General features: G+C 42.5%; 1 protein-coding gene across 1 annotated transcript in view; it reads right to left on the reverse strand.

The window, feature by feature from the left end:
- Positions 1-18291, reverse strand: part of USH2A (usherin) — a 678599-nt gene that overhangs the window by 28848 nt on the left and 631460 nt on the right. Inside the window, exons 62-63 of the mRNA XM_032872913.1 lie at positions 15884-17400; positions 12817-13138 (exon numbers count right to left, since the gene is read on the reverse strand). Coding sequence (XP_032728804.1) covers positions 12817-13138; positions 15884-17400 — 1839 coding nt within the window. The remainder of the gene's footprint in view (positions 1-12816; positions 13139-15883; positions 17401-18291) is intronic.

Genomic DNA, 18291 nt, shown 5'->3' on the forward strand with positions numbered 1-18291 from the left:
ACAATCAAGGAAATCATATCAATTCATCTACAACCTTGCAGTATATTTTCCCATGGCACTTACACTAATAATGCCTTTTTAAAGGGTAGCCTGTCGTGGGTTTCGAATATGTTTGAATAGCAATATGCCAAAACGGGCTTTGCCAGAATTGTGGTTACAGAGACTCATAGCTAAAAAGAGAAGGCCATAAATCTGAAATTACATGATTGCAAGATTATTTTATTTCATGAGAGGTCCTATAGGCTATAGTCATAAAGGACTAGCTTGCTAAAAAGCTCTGTGTAGCTGTCTATTTAACTCTCTATCTGTCTGATTTTCTTTCATCATCAAATGGACTTTTTCAGCATCTCTGTTTGCATGACACTTTACTGGATATATTATAGTTCTACTTCTACAGATATAGTCCCTGCATTCCAGGTTCCTTTCATCTGAAACACTTTGGATCAGACAAGATGGAACATGATTTTAATTGAGTTCTGGGACCCTGGGGAAGAAGGGTACAATAGGACATTGCCTTCCTTTCTACTGGTACTTTTGAAATTCAGAGATGTGAAGCTACTGAAGAAATTCTACGACACATTCCTTGCTAGAAATGGTGTCTTCTGTCACTCGGGCTTAGCACACCGCCTTGGTCTTTGGAGTCCCTCAATATATATGAATATGAGGGAGGGAAAACAGGCTTCAGTGTTAGTGGGAAATCCTAAAGTTAGCCTCAATTTGATTTTAGTGATAATAATGAGAATTTGGAATTTATCACGTACTACTTTTTATTGCCTCTATCTGTTCTCCTTGTGAGAAAATGGGAACCCAGTTCCATCCAGCTCTCATGGAGGATACATAAAAGTAGTTAATGGGTTCACTGAGCACTTGCACTTTTATAAGAGTATTATATGTACTAATTTATTTCATCCTCCCAACAATCCAACTGAGTTGGTATTATATTGTCACTGGTTTGCGTGAGGAAATAGGCACAGAGAAATTTCTGCAACTTGGAAGTGGTAGGGCTAGATTTCCAGTACAGGTACGTGATGTAAAAGCCCAAACTCTGAACTGTTTCTACGTAAGTTCATTGAGGGAAGACCTGGGCATCTCTTCCTAGTGTTTGACTTCCCGCTCTGGGACTGTCGTAGAACCCTGCAGGGACTGGCTGTTTCTTCACAGAGCAGCCTCAAAGTGAGATGGTGGGAATTACCACAAACATCATGGTGTCCATTCCTGCTCACATTTACCATGTTTAAACACTATGGCATGTTACACAGAAGCAAACAGTGTACACATACTTTCCATACTGCTCCAGACATGTAAAGGTAGTGACAGTCCATTATATTAACTAAAATAATAGCCATACCCTACCAATATAACACTGGACACACATATATTCTCCACAGCAAGTTGCTAGAGTAAGCTAGGATCACAGTCACCGATTATGATTAACATTTTCGGAAGTAACAGTACAGCTAACTAGGTGAGGTTATTTAATCATCCATTAATCCAATAGATATTGACTGAACCATCCCATGTGCCAGACACTGTTCTAGGAGTTAAGGAGACAGCAGTGAACAAGGCTGGAGTTAACACCTGGGTGGGGAGAGGCAGTAAATAAACAAGCACAAAACGAATGGGTAATATGTTTTAGGAAAGGTAAGAACTGCTAGTTTAAACCATACAGGATATAGCAGCAGAGCAGAGAAGGGTTGAATTACCCAGGAGGTTCTCTCAGGAGATGATAATCACGCTGGAATGCTAAGGGCAGGAAGGAGGCCGCCATGCGAAGAACTAGGGGAAAAATATTCTGGGCGAAAGAAGAGCAAGTGGAAAGCCCTTGAGGCTGTGTTCTCAGGAAGGCTAGTGTGGCCAGGCGTGGCGAGGAAGGGCCCGAGAGCGATCAGACGAGAACAGGCCTGGACAAGGGAAAGTCCCCGTTGGAAGCAGAAAAGAGTTCGCATTTCGTGGGAAGCCAAGGGAAGGTTCCCAGCAGGGAACTGACTTCATCTGATGCGTGTTTTACAGAAATAACTGGATATCGATTACTTTTCATGAATTTATCTATTAGATTTTAACTTTATATGTGAGTGACAATACCTTGGCCTTTAAATTAACTTCAAGGTTACAGCCACCCTAGCGAGGTCCGTCTTTTCAGCCCAGTTTTGTGGGTAAGGAAACGAAGGCTTAGAGGGTTTAAATCACTTGCTGAGACTACAGAGCCGGTGAATCCTGGAGCCCGGATTAAATTCCGAGTCAGTTTACCTTTGCCCGGTCGGGATTCATGCCCCTCCTGGGGGTGACCTGAAGAAGCTGCGGTTCAGCAAAACAATTACTGGGCTTGGGTCTGAGCTCTGATTCTGCTACTTCTTGGGTGACTTGCACAGTCATTCAGGCTCCTGATCATATAGAGGGAGTAAGAAAACCTAAGTCACAGGACTATACTGAGGTTTTTGTGTAAGAACATCTCTATAAGTTTCCAAGGAATGGATTGGTGGATAAATACATTTATAAATATCTTTTTTTTTATTATGTTATGTTAGTCACCATACAGTACGTCATTAGTTTTTGATGTAGTGTTCCATGATTCATTGTTTGCATGTAACACCCAGAGCTCCATGCAATATGTGCCCTCCTTAATACCCACCACCGGACTAACCCATTCCCCCCACCCTCTCCCCTCTAAATATCTTATCAAGATTTTGAAAGCCCCTGAGCTGTATATAAATGCCATTTGGAGCAACGATGGGGTGGGTTTAAGGACACAGCCTTTGGAACCTTAATCTCAGCTTCAAAGTCAAGCTCTTCCACTCACCAGCTGTATTCTGGGGCGTGTTAACAGTCTTGCAAATCTTGCCATGCATCATATTTCTAAATGTTATTACTAGCAATAGTCTTTATCTCAAATGGTTGTTATGAGTTAATATATGTAAAGCTCTTAACATATCACATAGTGAGCACAAAAAAATAGTAACGGTTATTATATTATTCATGTGAAAAGTTAGGAGAGAGTGACTTGACTGCTTGGAAGAGAAAGTGGGACTAAGTAGCAATTCTGCAACCCACTGCTGGGTCCCGTGGGGCTGCTGTGGATCAACCATAGACTGGGCATTTCGAGTTTAGGCCACACCTCTGTGTGTCTTTCTCCAGGTACTTCTCTGCTCTAAAATGTTGAGTGTCAGAGCAAATATACACTTGACTTTTGAAAAATATTGTTTCTACATCAACATTTGAATCTTGGATGGCATTCTCTACTTTCCCTTATTATTAATGAAAATTTCTCAAATGCAACCCGAAGTCTAAGTGAAAGGGAACATTGGAACAATTCACTGGATTCTTCAGAGAAAAGAATTTTACTTCCTGTTCCCATTACAAACATGCCGTCGGCATCAAGGAGAGAAATGCAGTCTCCAAGATGCTTTTAGGCTTCTTAGTGAGATCAGATCCATCAGCAGATAGATAAATCAATTCACAAGAGAGAGTCTCAACTATCTCCTTAAAGATGTCAACTGAAGGCATGTGATTTACTTGAGCATCTTAACGTTTTTGTTTCCACCTGTAGATTTGATTGCTTCATGTAGACCAAGACATTTGTTTAGAATGTAATGGAAATATACCATCACTAAGTACTTAAGGGCAATCCTCTTTAAGCTTTCAGATTTACTTAGTGTATTATCAATAATCATGGAGTGGTGAGCCAAAGCTTTCCAGGTGATCTAGCCTGGAAGGGATTCTTTGTCACATACTGAGTGCGAAGCAGCACCAATCTGAGGTTCGGACGGTATGCTGGGTATGCTCCCTTTCCCTCCAGATCCATCCTCTGCCCTGCTCTGTGCACTGGGAAATGACTCTGAAGGCTGCCTTAGGGATCTTCTCCTCCCTGTGGCTGCTTTCCAGCTGGATTTAATCAAAGGAAGGAGAGAGTTCAGTTTTTTAATGCCTCCTGATCCCTCTCTTTGGCACCCCAGTTTGTCAAGACTGCATTCTTTCTCTATGGGCACAGCCCCTCTTTAGTGGCTGTAGCATTTGCTGGGTTCCAGAACAGCTTCTTCCCCTTTAGGCCTAGAAGGTAATAGCTTCTGGCTATTGCTGGGCCCTGGGTACTTTAACCTCCCTTGTTGATTCTCTTAATTCTTCCCATGCCTCCATAAATAGCCTTTTCATTTAATTCTCTTCAAAGGCCCCTTTGAGGATGCCATCTGTTTCCTGCTGAGATCCTGACACCAGGGAGAACATTTCCAAACCTTACACAGGCCCCAATAACAATGGGTGGGCTGAGATTGGAATTGGATCATAAGCATGGAGAGATTGGAAATGATTTTGTGAAACTGAAGAAATAGAGGAATAGTGTCTCCTCATGTCTGCATGGAATGATTTCAGTCAAGCACCACCTGTGTTGCTCAAGCCCGTCTGGCCAGAGAGTGGAATGAGAGGGGCTATGAGAGTGCAGTGCGGAAATCATGCCGTCCTTGAAGATAAGGCATTCTCTGTTCCTCTCTCTTTCTGCTGCACCATCACTTGGATATTTCAAATATCTTTTGTCATAGCTTATACTACCATCCCTGTATTTTTATGGATATATTATTTATGGATGTGTTTATCTTATGAACTAAACTTTAATCCCCCAAGGAATAGAGTTCATGGTTTGTAGCCTCCTGGCCCAATCCTCGTAACTAGGCATACACTTTGAACATGGTGGGTGCTTAATAATAAGTTATTTAGTATTCAAGTACTAGGATAAAGGGAAATAAATAAAACATGTTTTATCTGTTCCTTGATGTTTTTACAGGACCGAATCAGATGATTTGGGGGAGCCCTGATTTCCATGGTCATCTCATGTTGGTGGAGAGCCATGAGGGCAGGTTGGAATTACATATTATCTCCCTTCAGTCGGAGAAAATTTGGTTGCATTTAATATTTTATATCCAGAAAACAAGCTTCCAACACAAAGATAGGAGGATCAATATTGACTTCAGTGAAATATGAATTTGGGTTGCATCAGTGTGAGGGTGACAATCAAGGCATCGTCAGATGAACGACTTGTCTCAAAGGCAATGTAAAGATTGCCAACAACTGCAGCTGAAGAATGAATCCTAAGGGATGCCATGAGAGAGAAAAAGAATGAAAAGAAATGCACACATGTGAACTAGGGCATGCTCCTGAGTGTGCACACACACACGTAGGTAGAAATGATCTACTGTTGGAACAAAAAACCTGGTGGCAAAAAAAGACACCGTCCCTGTTCTGGTGGCAGAATTCTGATTTCTATTCATGGAAGTGTCCTGATGGCCTTTAGTCTAAGCTGTAGCACTTTGGCTTTAAAGTTTTAGAACAAATGCACTGTTTGAGACAGACAATATCAATAAATCATTTAATACCTTGAGCTGTGGGAGTTGGGGGTGGGAGCAGCTTAGTTCTTGTGGGAGAGACTAACCAAACAAAAGCTTCCATGCTGGTCAGAAATACGTTAGCGAGATTAATACCTAATTAAATGCAAGTCCAAAACCAAACAGAAAACATGCTTAATACATTTTCTCTAAAAGTGGCACAGAAAACACTTAGGAACGGGATGGGATAAAGGTGATAGCAACAGAAAACAAGCCATCTGAATTGAGTAGATAGTCATAAAAGCGTAGACTCAGAGTTAGAAGGAATCTTAGTCATGGGTAGGTGGGCAAGATATTTTTGTCCTGAGAAGAGAAATGGCAAGGACACAGAAAATTGGACCACGTGATTGAAGGGGCCTCACACTTTCAGAACCAACTGAGCTCTTGGTTTCTAGCATTGTATTAGTGACTCATTGATAGAGACATAAGAGTTTTCTTAGCCTGGCTCTTTTCTGTCTTAGAAGAAAGTACCTCCATTTTTTTTTTTTTTTTAAATATAGTAGGGGCTGAGGGTAGAGGGGGGGAGGTGGCCCTACTATGCAGCAGGCATCCAGCTAGACATATAAGATCTCTCAGTTCTCTTACCACACCCATTTTTTTTTTCTTTTTTTTTAAAGTGAGGCTATGAGAAATTAAGTGCCTTGGGCAAGCTGTGTGATCTGTCACTCAGTTTCCTCTGCTGGCTATGACTATCTAAGGGGAAAGAGCCCAGGAATTGTGACTATTTCATAGTAGCCTGGTTGGTGTACATCATGTGCCAGGGCAGCTCTTGTTTCTGGATGACAGTGTTTCCCACATAGTCACAAAATCTCGGCTGTAGGACGGGGGTGGGGGAGGTGGAGGGGCTATGACCAGGCCTATCTGATCCAAGTCCTCCATTCTCTTGGTCACAGGACTATAAGGTGTTAGTTGGTTTGTAAGAGTCTGGCTCTTGGTTGACTTACGAATACTGAGAGAGAGAGAAGTCCTCTTTCCACTTGGAGGTGGGAGGGTCAGAATAATAATAGAATACCTATCATACTTGCACCGGGTGAGTAGTTCATACGTGTGAGGCATTGGCCGAAGTATATTTACATATCAACTCATTCAGTCTCAAAGCAAGCCCGTGAGTTCAATGTGCTGCAATCCACACTTCAAAGACAAGGAATCCAAGGCACCGAGAAGGTTTGATCAGGTAGTGTCAGGAGTGAATTTCTCCAGTGTCCGGAGAGAGTCTGGTGGGGAATGAAGCCAAATGGAGACAATCCGAGATGGAGGAAGGAGAGAAAGAATAAATCTGACAGCTTTGAGTCCTACACTTAAGGCTCCTGCGGAGGCTTGGAGTTTGAAACTTTTCCTTGGTTTCAAAGAATGTCTTCTGTCCTGGGGCGCCTGGGTGGTTCAGTGGGTTAAAGCCTCTGCCTTTGGCTCAGGTCATGATCCCAGGGTCCTCGGATGGAGCCCTACATCGGGCTCCCTCCTCCGCAGGGAGCCTGCTTCCTCCTCTCTCTCTGCCTGTCTCTGCCTACTTGTGATCTCTGTCTGTCAAATAAATAAGTAAAATCTTTAAGAAAAAAAAAAAAATGTCTTCTGTCCCCTTCCCAGTAGGTGAGCAGAAACATTTCCTTTCGGTTTAAGTTGGCTTTCTATCACTTGCAGTAAAAATAATCACGATTCCTTACTGATGATGTACGTTTTCTCAAGAACCCAAATGGGACTCTTATATGCAGTAAGCAAGAAAAATGTTATTTGTTGACATTTATATTTTATTATATATGTAATTTATTAAATACATTTATTAGTTAATAAATAAATTGGGTTTCATTAGGAAACACCACTACTGATATTTCCACGTATCCATTTTGGAGGTAGAGAACCATACAACTATTGATTGTCTGAAGCTGGTCTCATATACTCACTTGCTTTGATACCAGTTAAAGCTAAACACTATCAGAAAATCAAATTACTTAGGATCAGAATGCATTCTGCCAGGTTTTACAAAGTATAGATTCAATGAAGAGAAGCTGAAGTTTGATTAGAATTTTCTACAGTGTATGGTTGTAGATCACCCCCACGGAGGCTCCTAGAATTCAGAACTGGGGAGAGCTTCCATTTAAACACAGGGAGAAACCACTGAGAGAGGTTGTTTTGCTCAAGGATCCATATATAGTGAGAGAAGGACTCAAAGCTGCTGTCCTTTCTCCTCTCTTCCAGCTCATCACCCACAGTTTGTGGGGTGCACAGAGAAGTCCCCAACAGCCCCTCCTGCAATCCTCACAAGGATGTTTTTGGCAAGAACGGTGAGGGTCCGTCCCCTCGTCTGTCTCCTTCTCAGCCCTTCCTTCCATCCTCTTCGAAATAAAGTTTCAGGCCAAACTGTTTGGAGCCTGAAATTGTGTTAGAAAGCAGCGGGCAGCTACCATCCTGTGTGGCCTCCCGCAGCACCAGCCCTGAGATCAGCCCCACTCGTAGTGAGTCATAGGGTTTCCTCGGAGGCTGACCTGTCACTTCTCAGTCACCCAGTTACGAGGCCCTGGAAGCCTTCCAGTCTTCGGAGATCGTGTGAGCGTGGGTGCTTATTGCAAAAAGCTGTCAAAGTGGGGGAATTTTCAGGAAAGCTAATTAAGTCACTGACAGCATGATCCGGTGAAAGGGGGAGCCATGGCAGGCCCTAGCAAATCCGCGGTGAGTCATTGCCTTAAGCGAGAGTATGAATATGAATGCACGATTACTGGGAGCCACGCATCAGCCGCAGCTCCCTCCCTGCAGGTAAAAACTGAAGCTGCTTATGGAGCAGACTCACATCCAGGCCCCTCTCCCAAGCCTGTGCAGAGACCGTCGTCTTATTTTCGTGCTGAACAGTTAAGGACTTCCCCACACAGAATTTGGAGGTTTACACCTTACAGATGAGTACAGCCCGATTTTGAAAGCATTGAGGATAGAAACGAGTATTGTCTATGGAAAGTATCACATTGGATTTTGTAACTATTCTGTTGAACAGGAAGCCTGTCATCTCCAGGTAAAGGAAAAGATCCGTGTGCCGAAGAATTTTGGTAAAATGCATTTTGTAATTTTGTAAAAATGCATCTCATTTATGTATGAATCATGCATTGAGAGTGTTTTTGAGGATTCGGTTTTGGTAAACCAAATTGTGTTTGAAAATCACTGAGAATGCTTGTTCTCTAATGAGACTCGTAGCCTGTGCTTCTGCAAAGACACCACAGCCATCTCGTGAAACACAAAAAGGCACATCCAAATTTCTACAATTTCTATTTTAGATCTTACTGTTCTTATTAAAGCTGATCCTTCAGAATCTCTGGAAGCTGTGTCGAAACGAATCCAATTAGAAAAATCCCATTCTAAGTGGTGGAAAACGTTACAACTTTTACTACCAAAGGCCAGGTCTCCCAAGTGAGAAACAAAGCAAAAGAAAATGCCATCAGAAATCAGACAAAATCCATGAGGAAGAGTAAAAGAAATTACTTGAATAACTGAGACATGAACTTTGCAGATAATATATTCTGCGCCCCCCCTTCAGTTTCATACTAAAACAATAGGACTCTTGTTTAGGGAAGTCATGGGTAGAGCAAGGTAAATAGGTTGGTCATCAATTATCAGCATGTAAATTAGGCGCTAGTGGGGACCTGGGTTCACTTATTTAGGCAATCGTTTTATGATGGTTTAGGACTGTGATTCTCAGCCCTGGCTGCACATTAGAATCACCTGGGGACCTTTTGAAACGCACTGATCCCTGGACCCATCTCAGAATCAGAACTACAGGGGGCCGGGGCCAGGGCATAGGGAACGTGGTTAAAGTTCCCCGGGTGATTCTAATGTGCAGCCAGGGCTGAGAGCCACTGAATTAGGAAATCACCACCTGAAAATCCGGCTTAAGTCACAGAGCAACAATGCTGTATCCTCTGCGGCAGTATTTCTCAAAAGAAGGAAAAAAAAAAAAGGGTTGTGGATCATCAAAGCTGCTTGTTGAAAATACAGATTGCTGGGAATCCGCACCCTCACCCTTGGGAATCTGCACTTTGAACCTGCTCTTGTACTTGAAACACTCGGAGCCAGTACATTTAAGATGTTCAATATTGAGGAATTATTGAAAACTTAGAAGGTGCCTATAATATCACAGGGCTTTTGTCCACTTTCAAACGTGACGGTTACCAAGCTGGTTCTATGACCTGTTGTCAGGTAAGTGACACTGGCTGGATTTCACCCTCCAAGGTCTCCTGGAGTAAAGGATTCCCCTTTCGTTCAGTACGAATCCCTTTCTCCATATAGTTCCTGTCCCTTCTGTCTATCAGAACTCATCCACTCTGTAGCTTTTCTCCCAAAGCTCTATCACGCCCAGAGCTCCATCTGTCAAGTGATGGGTGAACTTACACTAGGAAGTGCTGTCTTGGTTTTCCCACATTATAAATTTTGGCAGCTGTCTTCGATGACTTAGCTCCAAACCAGAAATGAGGATAGTGGTATAGGGTCATGTAAGAGCGTGGTGGACAGCAGCGTCTGACACCTTCAGGGCACACCACATGGAAGACCACCTACCCAACTACAGATCATCGCCACTCTTTTGATTAACAGGTCCATACCTCTGGGCAGTTTTTCAGTTCTCTGGTTTGATTCCCAGAAATATAAGTTACCTAAAAAATACAATCCTCTGCAGAAGGGTCAAATCATTGACAGATGTTGGGTGAACCAATGCCTCTAGGACCATGAAGGCATTTTCTGAAAGGCAGCTTGCCGATGAAGTACCCTCATACAGCTTTGAGAGCAATGCAAATTCATCTCAATGGCAAAACGTTCTTTTGTAAAAGGGAAATCAATTCTTTTAGTACATTACTTCCTAAATGGCTTCTGTAAGATTAGTCAGGGTCTATATAGACTCCGCAGTTACACAGGCTAAATACATCTGATATTTTAGTTCATTTATTTCAGCATTTATTCTATACTTCTCAAAATATTTCCTGTAAGAACCAGGCTTCGGGCAGATAGGCTAGACTTTACCCTCTGGCTTCTTATTTTGTAACAAGGTAGGATTAGCTACTAAGTGCAAATCTGAGGTCAGTTTGTTATGGAAACACCATTAAATACTCCATCAGGGGGAATGAGTTTGGAGGAGAAGCATGACCCAGAGCTGACGGAGTTACAGAAGAAAGAGAACAGGCTGAGGTCTACTCTCCTCTGAACTGGGGGTCCCTGGGGTAAGAGAACGCACTAGAGCTAAGACAGGTGGGTGAGGTTTACCATGCCTTAGAAAACTGGCATAAGACTTCTATGGATCATCTGGCCAGTTACTGAACCCAATGGCACAACATAACGCCAAAGAAGCTATAACCGCTGGTTTGCTTTCAGGATCTATGGGTCATTTAGTTTCATCTAATTAGAAGCCAAAGATTACTTGCTGATTCCATTCTGCTATGTCACAAAGATGTACTTTTATTCATAAGGGAGAATAGATCACTGAGAATAGAGGAATCTTTGATAATTTGACACTTTTTAAGTAAAGATGAAGAGAAAAGAACAAAAGCGTGGCCTGCTACATAGATTCTGGCTGTTTCTAGTATTATTTTGTTTCCAACTGTGGTATCAATAGGTATTTTGTTTGTTTATGATATGAATCACATATTTTCCCTAAACCCTCGGGGCCTGATGTGTTTTTAAATAATTTCGGGTTTTTTTCCCAGATTTTACAAAGGTAGTAAAATACCTATACTGTATATTTTGTAATATCCTCAGAATGATCTGATAGTAAAATACGCCATTTCTGTAGCAAGACATAAATAGTCACATTAGTTGGGATAAATAAATGCTATAGTCTCCAGTTTGTTCAGATTGCATTTTGCTGCCAAAGGAGTTGTGCCGAACCTAGAAAAAACTTAAAAGATTTGGAAACAGAGAGAAGGGATTATGGATGCATATCTGTGTATTTCTCCAAACCATTCAAGGATCTTTTTATATTTTCAATTTTTACTAACTTCCTTGGGTAATTTGTCTCACACGTTATTGGCCCAAAATATACTCTTCTAACACTTAAAATGTTATCTCTAATCACTGTACTCATCGATCAGCTCAACATATTTCTGGTGACTTAGTGATTTTATTCTTTCTGGTTATGGTGAGCTTTTCAAGGTTCAGTTTCCTCTTTTAGAAAATTGTACTTGGCATTGTGCCTGGCACTTAGGGCTTGTATCAATCAGCAAGCTTCTGACTATAAGCAAGAAAAACTGGTTCTGACTTATGCAAAAGGAAGTTTATTGGGAGTGCATGGGATTAAGAGAATGGTTGAAGAACCATGCCTGGAAATAGCAGGGGTAAGAAATCTTTTGGATTGAGGTTAGGGATATTTTATCAGGACTTCTCATCTCTGTCTTTTTTTTTTTTTTTTTTTAAACATGATGCTTCTTTTTTTTTTAAGATTTTATTTATTTATTCAACAGAGAGAGAGATCACAAGTAAGCCGAGAGGCAGGCAGAGAGAGAGGAGGAAGCAGACTCCCCGCGGAGCAGAGAGCCCGATGCAGGGCTCGATGCAGGGCTCGATCTCAGGACCCTGAGATCATGACCTGAGCTGAAGGCAGAGGCTTTAACCCACTGAGCCACCCAGGCGCCCCTCATCTCTGTCTTTTAAAATTTTGAGTCACTGCGCAGAAGATGAAGCTCCGGGCGAGTATGAGGGGTAGAGCATGGCTTCTGTGCCTACTCCTGAGTTAGGAGATAGCCTGACACATTCCGTGACTGACACTCCCCCCTAGACCTGAGCAAGGAGTGGGGGAATCACCCCCTCACCTCCCTCCCCGCCCCCAGAAATGGAATTGCTATCATAAGAAAAATAAAAAACATTCCAAGAGCAAAACAAAGTAAACTTAACAGACGTCCTTTCTAAGGGTTTCAAAATATTTTCAGAATATTTTTCTTAATTCATGGCATTTTAGGCATATGCAAAATCCTATGTTTTAGACTGCTCTCATACAAAACTTGCTTCACCCCCGTGCACAGGTTTGTTGTTTTCCAGTAGACATTTCTCCAACACTCCATATCGTTCTTGAGCACAGGAGTGAAGATACTTGCCACTGGGTTTTATTTTATCTTGGTATAATTAAGGAGTTATTTTCAAAGTGATTTTTTGACAAGGAGTGTTTCCTGCCAAGGCAACACTGACGGAGGGATGCTTAATGGTAGAAATCACTTCATTAATAAGGAATGCAAATACCTCACCTGAAATTTACATAGGAATAACAAGCATATATCACATGCTTCAAGAACCAAGAAAATGAAGAAGGCCCATGAATATGGTCTTTCCTCCCTCATTTACTGCTTAGAAAATTTTAGAGGATATTATTGAATTCCTTAAGCCCCATGTTTCTTTAAGTGGTTTTTCAAATTGCAAGGCATTTTTACAGGCAGGGGCTGCTGTATGCCTACAATCTCAGTGTGAATAGCTGATAATACACATTTCTTACCTGATACTCATATTCTGTGAAAGGCGATAGTTCGGAATCCGTAAAAGAGCTTGCGCTTCCGTTGTAAGCGAGCACTGGGTTTGATTTCCCAGGTTGCGTTGTTCTTTGTCTTCTGTACAGCTCATAATATAAAACTTTTCCATTTGGCTGAAGTGGTCCCGTCCACGAAAGGGCGACTGTAGGCTGGAACCCCCCTGGAGCCATCCGTACGTCTAGATGTGGTGGGAGCTGCATCAGAGGCGCAACCTCAGGGGTCTGTAGGGATGCCCAGTCACTTGAAGCACACCCCAGCATGGTGCAGGCTTGAATTCGAACTTCATACCTTCAGGACACAAGGGCGAAATTACCCATTACTAGCAAAACAGGATTTCAAGGGAGGAATATTTACGAGACTGTTTCTCAGAAGGAAAAAAAAAAAAAAAAGACCATTTGCTGAAAAGAAAAAAGACAAATCCATTTACATTTATTCTTATCTACAGCTCATCCTTTTAAAGAGCAACAATGTCCTCTTTCTATAAAAAAGTGCGAACGTGTTAAATCCTCCTGGCTTCCCAAACTAAAACAAAAATTCTCAACTGTCTGGAAAGGGTGGCCACGATTCTTCAGGAATGTAAGGAATACATTCACTTTCAAGATTCTCTCCAACATAAAAAATTCTGGTATTCTGCAGAATTACTTAACACAACGATGAAGAATGTAGACCTTTGGGGGGCATGAACCAGTTCTCCGTAGCCCTGGGCTCTTTCTACCTCTGCAGCCGGAGCTAAACGATTCCCCAGGAATATTTTCCAGGTCATGAAGGAACATCATGGAGTTAAGGTTTCAGTGGTAATAAATCCCCTCACCTGATACCTGACATCTTAAAACAGGCTCTCTTACACCACACAAAGACCTTTTGGGGCCAAAGTTAACCCAGCTACATGCTAGATTATCAATCATGGAGACACCTTATCACCACCCAGTTAAACTCAACCAATCAATTATGTTTTGCCTCATAGTTGGTCTCCTGCCACCTGGAAAGGTCTATTTACATAGCTGGGACTTATCCTTTCCAACAAGAGGGGCTTTTGTTAGTATTAAGTGCCTACAGCAACACCTAAGTGCTTTATTTCCTCTGCACCCAGGCCCCACTGATTTTATGACACCTTGATCTTCCCTCCAGCTGCAGCCACTTTTTTTTCCTATCTTTACTTCTTTGGGTTCCAGTTTTTCCTCTTCTCTTTGCTGCTTTGAAACTCTTAGTGCTGCTTTCTGTTCTCTTCCTTTCTTTCTTTTCCCCATGTCCTCTTCCTTTTCCCCCTTCCCCTTCTTAATTACACGTCTCTCTTCCTTTGTGGCATCTTTCCCCTTTTCTGTTTCTCCCTCCTGTCTGCTCCTCCGCTGCTCATCTCCGCTGTGATGGGACTACTGGTTTACGAGTGCATCAGTGCATCTGTGTGTTAACGGCACTGACTCCTAACCAACTCTGGGAAGTCCATTTCAATTTTCCATACATAGATTATTTGTTTTCTGGATTATCTGTGGTAGTTTTAAAATTCTGGTTCACATTCCTTTTGCTACTTGAGTATTCCCATGCTCCTTCTTCCTACTGACCTTCTGGAGTTACCCCCAGGAGGACACACTAATTTGCAGTATTCGGTAAGCATTAAGCTGCTAGAAAAACCCCAAACTACATGAACCCCAACTTCATATAGAAGTGATATGTTGTTTCAAGTCATGAATGTCACTTATCTCTTAAATGAGAATGGAAAGTGCACAGACATCTCTTGTCACCTTAAGTATCATTGTTAGGTTTATCAGATGATCAAATCCCCCCCCACCCCAGCCTGTGAAAAGTGCTTCTTTCACACCTGGAAACCTTTTTATTTAGAAACCTTTTTGGCTAAGAGTTTCAAAGGGGAGCAAGCTGATACGATTTTTTCAAATTTGCAGGTACCAGTCAGGTAAAGAGGAAGCCAGTATAAAATGCACAGCTCTGCAGCTAACCTGGGTTTTTTTTTTTAATGCCCCAAATCAGAGTAAGATAAAAGGAACTCACACGGTATGTGGATTAGCTATGAAAGATACCTGCGGAAGTTTTAATTATTGTTTAATATTTAATGCGACCTTAAATAATTGTCATGAGTAGATGCATAAGACCATGAATGTTTCATTTAAACAGCACTATATATCAGAGATAATTATAGGAGGGATCCAATCTACACATCAGTAGATTACAATAATAGCTGAATTTTACCAGTGGTGGTTGGAAATCAACACTCTTTCAGCCTTTAATTTTTTTTAAGTGGTTCTGTTCATTTTACTAAATTTTAAGCATAAAATGTCTTTTATTACTCTTCTCGCTGGGGATGTAAGTTACTTAAAATGCGATAGGGAAAAATGCCAAGTAATTCTTCAAGCTAGAGGAAAAGGGCCAGTAGTAAGATTCCTTCATAGGGAGAGCAGCACACACCCATGCACATCAGAGAGCCCCAAGGGGACCGTTGAAAAACAGGAGGTAGCAAATCGGCATCATCCTGGAAAGTCATGAGATCAGAGCTGGGGGAATCCTAAGGGGTTGGGGAAACAGTCGGATGAGTCTCATTATCCCTGGAGGAAGTGCAGCATTCAGTAAGCAGGCTCTCCCCCAAACAAAATTTGGGTCAGTCCAACTCTGGCTAGTAAGAGCTTTTACTGGTACTTTCTTCCTCTTTACAATAATACCTACTTTTCTTCAATGCCTGGATCAGATGACACCATCCGGGTTCTCACAACTGTCTAGGGGTCTGGATGTTTCCAGGAGGGACTAGACTCAGGGAAGGGGCCCATCTCAGCAATGTGTTCCCGACATTGTGGTGAACTGCAAACATTTCTGAAAAACTGACTTTCAGGCTGTCACCTGTGAGAATTTTGCTCTCTAGGAGTTACGCAAGCAAGTTTGGACAGGATGAGGACGTGTTGCGTCCACTGTCAATGGTTAAGTGGTTGGGGGTTGGAGACATCCCCCATCTTGCTTCTAGAGTTTTCATTTGAACAGACTGAGGGCTCACAGTGGCTTATTCTTAGTGAATCTGAGTTGGCCACTTACCTGTGAAATGGCTTCAGCTGGTCTACTAGGAGTGACTGTGTGTCAAAAGAAGTATGACTTGTATTGATGTGTATGATTTTTGTTTCTTTAGCAAACAGCTCTCGGATAAAGAGGGTGTAATTGATGATATCGCCATTTGTCCTCACCGGAGCATCCCAGTTCACTAAAATCTCTTGTGGGCCCTTGGCCTTCAATTTTGGAGGTTCTACCCCTGAAGGTGCTGAGGGGCTGGTTCTGTCTTTGACAAGTGGACTCAAAACACCCCCTTGGCTGTTGTTGGCAGTCACTGTGTAGCCATACTCCACGCCTGGGGTGAGAATGAAATCGTGGTAGTGGGTTTCCAGGCCAGTATAGACAATGGTGCCATCCCGTCTAAGTTCATAACTTCTGATCTGGCCGTTTGGGTTTCTGGGAGGTTTCCAGGTGATTTCTATGGATTCTGAGCCTGTGACTTGCAATTTTGGAGGCTCCATGTCCTGCGGTGGGGCCTCCAGGGTCCAGGCTGATCTTGGCGCACTCTCTGTGCAACCTCCGTTAGTGCAGGCTTCCAGGGAGAAGTTATACTGAGTATAAGGTTGGAGGTCAGAAACCAGCAGGGACAGGTTCTGCCCAGCAAAGTACTCCTTACCATCCAATTTAAGCAAATATTTAGTGATCTTTCCATTTTGAACCGACGGTGGTGACCACGATACATTTATCTGAGTAGCGCTGAGAGTCCAGAGAGCTGGAGGGCTGACTCCTGCTGGGGCAGCCTCGGGCGTTGTGACGCTGGTGGGTTTGCTGGTGGAGCAGCCCCCCGCCGAGCAGGCTATGAGGGCATAAATGTAGGTAGAAAACGGAAGCAGCTCTTTGTCCGTATAATTGAAAGTCACAGCATCAAAGCTGAAAGGATAGAGCACTCCATTCCTCTGAAGTTTGTATGACTGGATAATACCATTGGACTGTTCGGGGGGGATCCAGGAAATCAGTAGTTTTGGGGGATTCATAGATACATAGGCTACCTCAGGTGGAGAGAGACCTTCTGGAGGCGCCTGCATTGTCCTTACTACGTGCCAAGAGCTACAGGTGTGGCCTGCTGAATTCCAAGTGTGGATTTTATATTCACACTGCGTCCATGGCTGCAAACCAGTGTCATTATACATAAATGTGTTCCTTTCAGTATCATATTCTGTGAAAACAATTTTCTCATCGGCCTGGATTGTCTGATTTCCCCAAACTTTTCCCTCGAAGCACCTGCGAATGACTTCATAGCGAATTATCTTTCCGTGTGGGTGGAGAGGCTCAGACCAGCTCAGCTCAATGCTGGTGGACCCCACAGACCGGATCGTAGGAGCTAACTGAGAGTGGGGAGGGGCTTCCTCTGTCCACAGGGGCTGGGGCACCGAGTGTGCACAGCCCGCCTTGGTGCAGGCCTCCAGGGTCAGCGTGTAGAGGCTGAAAGGGACCAGGCGTCGGAAGAGAAACTGACGATTCAAGCCAGAGTACTCCAGGATACCCTCGCTGAAGATGCTGTAAGTCTGCAGGAAGCACAGAAGCAGAGGGAAAATAACGTGTAGCATATGATTTCTTGGTGTAGCTGTTTTGTCCCTTTTAACCTTCTCTCCCTCCTATTCCTCATCTTGATGGTCCTAAACCACAAGAAACATTCTGATATTAATTTTGGGAATGTGATCTTTTCTAGTTAATGAAAAGTCCACAAAAAGAAGAACAATGGTTTCCTTTGCCTTTTTTTTTTTTTTTAAGGTTGGATATCATATAAGCACATATCTAAAAGCTAAGGACTATTGAAGCTGATTCTTCGACTTAAAAGGTCAAATACGTTTCCTCCTATTCTTATTTTTTTAAAGGTAAGGAACAGTATTCATATCCCCTGTTTTATAGATGATGACCAATTTGGATTTCATTCTGAGTGGGATAAGTAGGGCCTATCTACATTGTCTATCTCGTTGTAGCATTTACTGGGAAATTGAATTATATTACTTAACCATTTGTACCAGGGTGTCAGGGCTGAAAATGTCTGTGTATCTATGTGTGGGCACACATACATACACATATATGCATTTATGTGTTCTACATATTTACACAAATATAGATACAAACTTGGAATGACTAGAAGATGGAATAAACCATGCTGTTTTCTCTTGCAGGCCATGAAAGAATGGATTGCTCCTTTGGAGCAAAGTACCCTTTGGTTCTGGGAAAACCATCTGAACATTTGTTATATAAATGCAGGGCAAATTTTCATCTCATATTATTCATCATTCTTTGCGAAAGATGGGAAGTAACTCAACTTGAATGTAGATGTTTTTGTATAGTGATTTCCTGCCCTTTCCCAGCCTTGATGCACCTGAGAGATATGATACATCCCTGTGGTTGGTATGGCTCCCGAGGATGGCATCCCTCAAGAG

Source organism: Lontra canadensis, unplaced genomic scaffold, assembly GCF_010015895.1.
Source record: "Lontra canadensis isolate GAN:19392208 unplaced genomic scaffold, GSC_riverotter_1.0 scaffold46, whole genome shotgun sequence".
Lineage (NCBI taxonomy): Eukaryota > Metazoa > Chordata > Mammalia > Carnivora > Mustelidae > Lontra > Lontra canadensis.